The sequence below is a fragment of the Telmatherina bonti genome (genome assembly GCF_933228915.1).
Source record: "Telmatherina bonti genome assembly, chromosome: 1".
Lineage (NCBI taxonomy): Eukaryota > Metazoa > Chordata > Actinopteri > Atheriniformes > Telmatherinidae > Telmatherina > Telmatherina bonti.
This window is the reverse complement of record NC_136619.1, coordinates 23781523-23791522: the sequence shown is the minus strand read 5'-3', so window position 1 is coordinate 23791522 and position 10000 is coordinate 23781523. Positions and strand designations below refer to the sequence as shown.

Sequence of the window (10000 nt, the reverse complement as noted above, 5' to 3'; positions counted from 1 at the left end):
TTTCATGAGGATGTTAGATTCAGTGGGCTTGAGGATGTGCTGATGTACAAGTTAATGCTGATTATAAGGAGTTTAATTGTGTCCAGTCTTCTGTATTAGTGATTGATTTGTCCTCTGATTGATTCCAGTCCATCAACAATCATGCATTATAAATGGCTTAAATATCACATTACTGCCCAATTATATATTACAGACTGAAAAATGTGATCAATTTCTTTTCCATTATACATGGGCACACTTAACCCTTTAATGTCCTGCTCAGCTGCTTGGCAAAGCAAGTTTTAATCAACATTACACACAAATTTGTGTAAGTAACTTGACTGAGTCTCTGAATTCGTCTGTTTAGGTGTGCGGCCTAATGAAAAAAGACAAAGTGGATTTTTTGTCCTCACCTGGTCTCATTTTTAAAAACACGTAAACACTTTAAGTCTTATAGAAATTCCTTTTTGTCTCTGTGCCAACTTTAAGGGGCTAAAGATGATGGAAATGGTCACCACACATACACACACAGTCAGAAAAAGGGTTAGACCATGTGGAGCTTTTATTGAAAAAAAAAAAAACCCCAACAGTTTTTTAAATGCAGTAACATATGGACATGTGAGACTTTTTCCTGTTTAGTCCAGGCTACTGCCTCTGTGATAATGTCTCTGTACGCATTCAGGATTATCCATGAAGATGGCTTTTCTGGGGATGATGTGAAGCAGTATAAGCCTGTGGTCTACAGCAACACCATCCAGAGCTTGGCAGCCATCCTTCGAGCCATGGATTCCCTGGGCATTGAGTTTGGAGACAAGGACCGAAAAGTTAGTATCATCTTTACCCTGCAGCTAAAGAGTTCAGCCACACACTGATGTTTTATATCTGTATATATAACCACTACATGTGAGTGCAAAAGCATTACCTTTACCTGCAAATAATAATGACACCAGAAGATGGATGGATAAAAATCACACTGTCAGTTTGGGTTAGGACGTCTTGTTATGTTCATTAACTTGTAGTTGGTGTAGTGTCTGTTTTAAAAATATAGTTTAAAAAAAAAAAAAAAAAAAAAAAAAAAAAAAAAAAAATATATATATATATATATATATATATATATATATATATATATATATATATATATATATATATATATATATATATATATACACATAAATATATATACTGATACATTCCTATTGCCCTTCTCCTTAAACATAAAACATTTTTATCCAGGCTGATGCTAAACTGGTCTGCGATGTGGTCAGTCGCATGGAGGACACAGAGCCGTACTCTGCTGAGCTTCTCTCTGCCATGAAGCGTGTGTGGGCTGATGCCGGCACTCAGGAGTGCTTTAACCGTGCTCGAGAATACCAGCTTAATGACTCTGCTCAATAGTGAGTACAGCAAAAGAAAATGATAAGAAGTCATAGTTAAAAAAAAAAAAAAAATCACATCTCTGATCCACAATGTTTTTGGTAATGTGTCCCATTATCCACAGCTACCTGGACAGTCTAGACCGGATCGGGGCCGCAGACTACCAGCCCACAGAGCAGGATATCCTGAGAACCCGAGTGAAGACCACTGGCATCGTTGAAACCCACTTCACCTTCAAAAACCTCCATTTCAGGTATACAAGATGGTGCAGGTCGTGATAGCTGGGATTCAAGATAATGTTAAAGAGATCCTAGTCTGCATTGACATTTCGTCCACTTTTCCAGGCTGTTTGATGTTGGAGGCCAGAGGTCAGAGAGGAAGAAGTGGATCCACTGCTTTGAGGATGTGACGGCCATCATCTTCTGTGTTGCTCTGAGTGGATACGACCAGGTGCTCCATGAAGATGAAACAACTGTAAGTGTGCCATTATTCGTTCAATTCAAATCCCTCAAGTTAAATTAATTTAGTAAAAAGCAAGATGCTGTCTAAAGTAACCAATCATTAAGATGTTTCACTTTAAAAGGAAGTATACATAAAATAATTTGAACATCTCAGCAAATGAATAAAAATCAACACCCTTTTCCCTTTTCAACACTGAATAAAAAAAACCTTAAAAAACAGATGCTTATATAAGTAAAAATAAAAAATTAAATTAGGAAGTGTGGAGAAAACCATAAGTAGTTTATGTAGCTAAATTTAATCATGCTGCTTCAGATTCTCTCCACATAGTAACTACTCTTTTCTTCCTGCAGAACCGCATGCATGAATCGCTGATGCTCTTTGACTCTATCTGCAACAACAAGTTCTTCATCGACACCTCCATCATCCTCTTCCTCAACAAGAAAGATCTGTTTGCTGAAAAGATAAAGAAGTCACCGCTGACTATCTGTTTTCCAGAATACACAGGTGAGTCCAACTCCCCTCCTTACCTATAAATCTTCAACTGTTTTTCTCTCACACGCTGTTTTCTCCCATTTGTCTCCAGGTGCTAATACTTATGAAGATGCTACCGGATATATTCAGGTTCAGTTTGAGAGTAAGAACCGCTCTCCCAACAAGGAGATCTACTGTCACCTGACCTGTGCCACAGACACAGGAAACATCCAGGTAGTGTTTGATGCTGTCACTGACATCATTATTGCAAACAACCTTAGGGGGTGTGGCTTATACTAAAGCCTGGCCAGAAGCACAGAGGTTGTCGTGGAGTGTGTGAGATGTTAATAATGATAATTTTGATGATACTTAAAACACATAAATATGTAATTCTACACGTCCAAATGGACCCAAAGAGCTGCCGTCAGACACCACACTGGATTATTGCCATGATTTGTTCCCTTCCTCTTACTTTAAGTATAAATTCCCCTGTTTTGTCTTTTAAAATGTTTTTGAGCGGAATGTTTCATGTTTTGTTGATGACTGTCAACATCTGGGTGGGCCAGAAGCACCAGAGGTTTATTCAGCTGGAGCCTTGTCCCAAAAAACTCTGCAAATGTGACACGAGGAGTGAGCGCCGTCACTTAACACAGCACAGGCTCATCCTTCGTGGCTAGTCTTGAGGCATTTTTATCCACAAAGAATATAGCCTCTGGTGCTCCGTTTCAAGAGCTGCTGTGTATGTTAAGGTGGAGATGTAGATGATGATGGTATAGGGGAGGTGTTGTACTCATGGCTGAGGGTCATGGACGGAAAGAAGGAGGCCGTTTTAAACTTTCCTTCAGATCCACACGTGACTGAGTAGCCTGCAGGTCTGTTCCACTCGGTTTTCTCTTTTTCCATTCAGACATAATGAAAGAGAGGTTTCTTCTGTTAAGAGTGGCTCCACATTGCCATTGGTCTCCTGTAGTGAGAGGGGAAAAAAAACCTTTCAGCCAATGATATCTTTAGAAGAAGAAAAAAAGCAAAACAAAAAACAAAATGTCATATTGGTGCCAACCATCTAAGAATGACAGATAGGGGGAATAGAATCAGATATCATAGTTCATACTATCAATTATATTTAAGAGATAGATTTAAGATTTTATTACCATTGAATGATTTATTTATTTAAGCCTCATGCCCTACATGCCTCCTCCTGCTCCTAATATCCCTTGCCACTTATTTATTTCTTGTCATAACAAAATGAAAATGGGGTGCACCAATACCTGTTCAGAAAGTGGCAAGCAGCCTTCCGATGACATCTTGTTCTCTGTGTGGTGCTTGACCCTTCGATGTGAATCTGTGTAGAAATAGAAGACTGCACGAGGAGAACATTATCATGTGAGGCAGCCTCTGTCTGGGGGAGATCTTTTTCCTCTTTCTTTTTTTTTTTTTTTTAAAAAAACAAAACAAAAACAAACCCCTCTTTTCCCCTGATGAGAGAACAGGGAACCGTAACCCACCATCTGTCACGTTTCTCGTCACAGAGAAAAAGTACAGCTCTTCATTTACACATGTGCACCCAGAAATTTCATCTTCCCAACCCTGTATTCTCTTTACCCATCACATATCAGTCCTCATATCCTATCTCCATTTTCACCTTAAACGCACCGTACTGTATATATATATTATGATTATACCAGATTTTTTTTTTTTTTTTTTACTGTGAATGTTTTTGTGCTGCACCCCATCCTATTTAGTAGTTTATTGGTTGCTCTCATGTGGAATGTTTGTGCTGAGCCAATCGAATGTTGTGTTTACATTAAAGCCACACTTTTCCTAACTATTCCTGTGTTGGTCTCACTGATTATGCTGCCAGGTAACATGGGTGATGACAAGCTGTACTGTCACAGCGCTGTTCCCTCCACATTCTGACCTGCTTTAATCTGTGCAGAGCATTAAGGCTAGACCAGGAAATTAGGCTGAATATTATGAGTGGACCATTTGTAATGCTTCATTGCTTTGTGGACAAAGCTTTGTTTTAGATAAGAAATACGGTCACAAGAATAACAGAAGAAAAAAAGTACACCCTCTTTCACTTGTGAGGGTTTTATGTATCAGAGAGAAAAGATTTCCACATACTACTTAGGCATAAAAAACTAGTAACACTGTGTGATATCTCAAGCATTGCTGCTCTCGGGTTTTATTTACTTTATTCTAAGGCTTGGGAAGGACCAGATGAGATTTTTTTTGTGTCCTGATATGTTAAACTTTAAAACTAATAGAGAGTATCCTTCATTTTCTCATGACTGTGTGCATAAAAAATTGGGAACAGAGCAGTACTAAAATGTGAAATGTGGCAGATAGCAGGGATCAGAGGCATAGCGCAGCAGCTCTAAATTTATTAGGTTAAAAGTGTTCCATTATCACAGACAAGGAGCTATTCATATATTGAATGACTAGGCTGGATCAGCTGTCTGACCTGCTTCTGTCAGTTTAATGGGTATGATGTTCATTACTGCTCTGTTTCAATGACATCCCAGAGCTCTTCTCCTCACTCCTAGGGTGTCCTCGTTTCTTACAATCAGTAACAGGTTAAAAGGGTGGAATTCCCACTGTAATACAATCACACATTTACAATTTTAATTACACATTTTACAGTTAGTTAATATATAACAGAGCACCATCACTGCCATGGAAACCCACACCCTTGTCTTTTAACAATGAACTATAATTGATACAGATTGGTTTCAAATAGTTGAAAAATAATCGGCATTGTAATTACCACCACCAACAACAACAAAGAGACCTTCAGACTTTTGTCTACAACCATGGATGATGCAAGAATAAAGTTCTTCAGGGAGCAGCAGGTAGGTAAATCACAGGGATTGTCAATAACTGCTGACTCCTTGTTACAGTCGCAGTCTCTTGATATCCTCACTTCTGAAGTCAATCCGCAATGCCAGAACCTGACGCACTTCTGCAGGGGTCAGCCGCCATGTCAACGGGCCTGAGTTTGGGCCCCAATAATCTAAGATCTCAGTTACCTGCAGAGCAAATGGGTACCAGTCAGTTTATATAATGCAGAATAATAAAATACTATATTTAAGTCAAACTGTCGACTGTGGAGATTAAAAATATTTGTAGGAGAGACTACACAGATTTCATTGTACTAGGTATATAATTTACAAAGAACATACTGGTCTATTGTTATCATCATCACTGTCATCACTGATGAGTTTAAGTACAATTGTATGTAAAGATTGATTTATCAGTTGTACTTTGTAGTACTCGGCCTGACATCGATAAACAAATATGCAAATATCTATTAGTCAAAAACGTTTGCTTTATTTTACATTTCCACATTAAAAGATGTGTACCAAAACGCCTCAGCTGATAATACTCAATAGGGGCTAGGAAATCAATACTTGGTGTCAAGTTGTGTATTACAACAACTCCACAGTTCAATCTTATCCTGAATTTTTGAGGGAAATGGGCTAGAAATAGGCTGCACACTGATGTGGTGGAGGCACCGTGTCCTCACAGCAAGAAGGTCACTGGTTTGAGCCTTGGCTGGGGAGGGGTTGGAGTGGTCGCCTCTCTTTGAGGAGTTTGCATGTTCAACACTTGTATGCTTAGGTTCTCTCTGGATCCTAAGGCTTCCTCCAACCATTTAAAAACATGCATGTTAGGTTATTTGGTCACTATTAATTCTACATAGGGGTGTGTGTGAACGGTTGTTTGTCTATGTGTGTTGGCCCTGTGATGGATGGGTGACCTGTCTGGGGTATATGTTCCCTCTCTCTTGCCAATTGCTGGGATAGGCACATTTCTTTAGAAATGCAAAGCAACGGCTCAAAAAAGGTCATATATTATATATATATATTTGCAATTAAAAGCACTTTGTTCAAAAAGGTGTGTAATCTGTTTGTGCAGGAATAAAACCACTCAAATTACCCGTTCCAGGTTCAGGATGGTGGCCATTTGTGTGAGCCGAGCAAATTTATCTCTGATTGTCCAGGTAGTCACAGTGGTGAGATACGCCACAAGAGACCGAAGCTCTTTATCAAACTGCAGCCCTCCAAGCTGCAACAGAAGGATCAAAATGGGAAAAATAATACAGCAGTGGAAACATAATACTGCAGGAAGATACAACTGAGCTAAATCAAGCACCATTTCCAAAAGGCCTCTCTGAAGTCATTAATAAATCACTGCTTATAGATTTTTGTCATGTGTGCACAGAAAACCTGCTGCCACCTTGTGGCAGAGCTCAGCCCCTTACCCTGCTGAATGAGCATTTGAGAACAGTCTTCTCCAGTTCAATCGATATCAAGCTGGTCATCAGGCTGGTCAGAGTGTCGTAGATAACGGGGGAGAGGGCCGCCTGGTGAGGTATTAGAGAGAAAATTAAGAAGCAAAACAAAATGATAATTTCTGAAAGTTTTGAAAGTCAAAGTTTGAGAGATGGACATGCCTTAAACTCTGCCATGAGCTGCTCCAAGTTAACAATGAGCTGCTGCACCCAGGGGTCATTTGCTTCGTAGTCATTAAACTCTTCCTGTGACGACCAGCAACAATTACAGTACCACGTTATGAGCTTTGAGTTGTTTAAGTAAACAAATGACAAGACTAATACCTCTTCTATGTTATGTGAAATGGACAGGAAACTGCTGATCCAGGGTTTGATTTGAGGTTTTATGGCTGTTGTGTTCAACTCAGTCAGACCCTCCTGAGAAATAAAAAATAAATAAAAAAAAGAAATTGAAGTTTAGAGCTTTTTCCATTTAACAGATGCAATTAAACAAAGGGAGACATATTTGTAATGATAATACATGTTAAATTAATTCTTGTTTCAGTTGAAGAAAAAAACCTCCTCAAACTATTGACAAATCTGACCCAGTCCCAGTCCATGAAGCTCCTCTGGTCAGCCATACGGACAGAGGTTGCTGTTGTATTCAGACTGTGGGTATCTTGAATAATAAGTCTTGTCTTACCAATAGGAAAAGCCCAAGTCTCTATCGCATAAATAATGTAAACAAAAACATTTTTATTAGAGAAGAAGTAGTCGTGTTATGTAGAGAAGGTCCTTATAAAATTTATTTTATTCAGAGTTATGTCCTCTAAAGTGACAGAAACATGGGTGAATTTGTGTGTGTGTGTATCCAACCTGTAAAAGATCTTTGAATTTTGATGATGTGCTGACAAGGTCGGACAAACAGCTTTCAATCTTGGCTTGTTCACCAGAACCGACCCCCTGACTGAACAATTTGGAGCAGTCATTCTTTATAATAAAAAAAAACAAAGAAAGAAAAGAAAAACAAAAGGTTTTCAGCAAAGGTGAAAACTATGCAGTAAATGAAATGAACCAGGTTAAGGCAGTGCCATAGAAATGATATCATAACTTACCTCCAAATTCCTCTTTAAAGTTGTGATATTCTCACTGCAAACCTCAACATTATTTAGAGTTACCTGAGTGGAGGGAAGAAAAAGAGTTACTGAAGGATTATTGAAGTCAAGTTTGGTATTACTGTTGAAAACACTGCTGAAAACAAGAGATTTTGCCATCTCACATTTCAGCTAGTAGCTGTGAACCTTTAACAGTTTTTTCACTCAATTTTTTACTAAATAAACGTGTTATTTTCCTGTTCAAATAAAGGCCAATCTCTTGTTAAAAGAGTCCAGGAGGCATGCTTAAGCTCCATCTCAGTCTTAGGAACAGTTTCTGAGTTATAGCCATAAAGAATGGCAGGGTTATGTGTGGGCTTGTTTTTCCCATTAGTCTTACCAGGAATGCAGCCTTGGCATTTTCAGTGCTCTCGATGCCCAGTGTGTTAAACTTGCCCTGCTGTAAGCTGCTCTGCATCAGACTAACCGCACTGCTGACACCACGCTGGATGTCCTGAAGTGTCGTAGCTGGGAAGCCCTGGCGCAACTTATTATACAAAACCTCCCTGACACGGGAAAAGACATAGGGGAGAAAGGAGAACATATATTTGATTACTTTTTTTAAAGCATCAGAATATGTAGAGTAAATGTGTAAGATCGGCACCTGAAGTCAGACTCCAGCACAGAGTTAGCATGGTTGATCATGGCACACAGGCAGTCGATGCTGGAGCTTGATAAAGCTCTACTGATGCACTTTTTTACAATGTAGAAACAGTCATCCACCATGCTGCTGGTCAGCTGACCCTTTTCACAGGTATCCATGGCAACAGCCTGTGGTAGAGAGAGGGATAAATTAGTAATAGTTATATCCAATAAGAGCAACATAGTTTTGTTTTGCTCTGTTAAACACTTAGTAATACAAATGGATCCTGGATTATTTTCATGTGTTATCTATGCATATCACAAAGTTTTTACAAAACTTGTAAGAGGATTTGATCTGGATTAATCATACCTATGTTGCTTTATTAATTTCAACATTGCTGTCGGGGTTTTTATAGATCGGTAAACATGTCTAAACCTTACAACTGAGGCCACCGGTTTTGATTGCTCTCTAGACAAACGCAGGATTGAAAGACATTGACAAAAGGCAGAAAGGGAATGCCAATATTAGCATTATTAGCGCATCCAGGATTAAAGAAAAACTTGTCATGCTATGTCGTGTTTTGATTCAGAATTGACCCCAAATAAATGCTGAATGATCTATTGTGGTTTTGAAGCTCTCTACCAGCTTGGCTTAAAGTGCTAAACCAGCTTCCCTGCAGCTCAGATGTCACTGACTGGAACTATTTGAAACAAAAATACCACAAAGAAGGTACAACACTGTTGTACGGCTAAAATCCTCAGGCAAGAATGGAAAACATTTCATGTTCAAATTACACCATCTGTCTTCTCAGTTGCCAAACAGATTGTTGTAAGAGATACTGAAACACAGAGGTAAATAGTTTTCTATCCACACTTTAAAAAATGCGCTGCATCAAATTCAGTAGGAGTGTATGTTGTAAATGCAATTAAAATGGTCAGTTTCAACATACGTGTGGTGTTGACGATAAGGAGAGCTATTCTTTTTTTAAGTTTGTAAAGAACTTTGTGCTACATTTTATTGTATGAAAATTGCTTCATAAGTAAAGTTTGATTTGGTCTGAAGTTTGTTACATTATGTAGCCTCTGGAAAATTTTCCTTTAGAGATCAAATGTCTTGTAAAAGTCACCAATATGCTTTTGATTAGTAAATCACCCAACAAGCTCTGATGTGTAAAACCAGCAGAATTAACCTATAATTTTACACTAACAAACACATTCTGACCTGTACAAATAATAGTATGAAACACAGACCTTGTTGACAGACTCCCTCATGTAGTATTCCTCCATAGGAATGTAGTAGCCAATCAGCTCCTGCATTGCTCTGCTGAGTGCACAGTGCTTTAGGAGCTTCTCCACATTTTGCTGATGCTCTGTGTTCAGAAATATTGTTGAAAGAAAAGCATCAATACATGTCGTTTTTCTTTTTTTTTTTTTTTTTTAACTCTCCATCTAGAAATAGTAGTCTTTGCTTTTAAAGTCACACTTCAAAATAGAGCTACCCTGTGTGATGCTCTGATCATCTCCAACTTCAAAGTCAGCCATTATGCGCCGACGCAGGAAGCGGAGGTAGAGCTCTGCCCTCGCGTTCATCAGAGTTACTTCTGCCAGTACGGGGTCTAGTTCCCTATTTCAAAGAGATGAGAGAAATAAACACAAACACTTCAGAGACAAACATGAAGAGGAATGCAGCATTGTGTTTTCACTG

At 38.8% G+C, this 10000-nt stretch overlaps 2 protein-coding genes across 2 annotated transcripts in view; one reads left to right on the top strand and one right to left on the bottom strand.

Annotated features, from left to right (window-relative positions):
• The window catches only part of gnao1b (guanine nucleotide binding protein (G protein), alpha activating activity polypeptide O, b), a gene marked incomplete at its 5' end in the record, with an annotated part of 4988 nt that extends 2246 nt beyond the window's left edge, over window positions 1–2742 (top strand). The window contains 6 exons of the mRNA XM_079240158.1: window positions 662–803; window positions 1213–1373; window positions 1478–1606; window positions 1698–1827; window positions 2166–2319; window positions 2399–2742. Of these exons, the coding sequence (XP_079096284.1) occupies window positions 662–803; window positions 1213–1373; window positions 1478–1606; window positions 1698–1827; window positions 2166–2319; window positions 2399–2586 (904 nt within the window). The 3' untranslated portion in view covers window positions 2587–2742. The remainder of the gene's footprint in view (window positions 1–661; window positions 804–1212; window positions 1374–1477; window positions 1607–1697; window positions 1828–2165; window positions 2320–2398) is intronic.
• Window positions 2743–4681: 1939 nt separating this feature from the next.
• Window positions 4682–10000, bottom strand: part of cog4 (component of oligomeric golgi complex 4) — a gene marked incomplete at its 5' end in the record, with an annotated part of 7833 nt that continues 2514 nt past the window's right edge. Inside the window, 11 exons of the mRNA XM_079262450.1 lie at window positions 4682–5315; window positions 6226–6354; window positions 6551–6652; window positions 6743–6826; window positions 6905–6997; window positions 7436–7549; window positions 7675–7737; window positions 8054–8219; window positions 8318–8484; window positions 9547–9665; window positions 9795–9919. Of these exons, the coding sequence (XP_079118576.1) occupies window positions 5181–5315; window positions 6226–6354; window positions 6551–6652; window positions 6743–6826; window positions 6905–6997; window positions 7436–7549; window positions 7675–7737; window positions 8054–8219; window positions 8318–8484; window positions 9547–9665; window positions 9795–9919 (1297 nt within the window). The 3' untranslated portion in view covers window positions 4682–5180. The remainder of the gene's footprint in view (window positions 5316–6225; window positions 6355–6550; window positions 6653–6742; window positions 6827–6904; window positions 6998–7435; window positions 7550–7674; window positions 7738–8053; window positions 8220–8317; window positions 8485–9546; window positions 9666–9794; window positions 9920–10000) is intronic.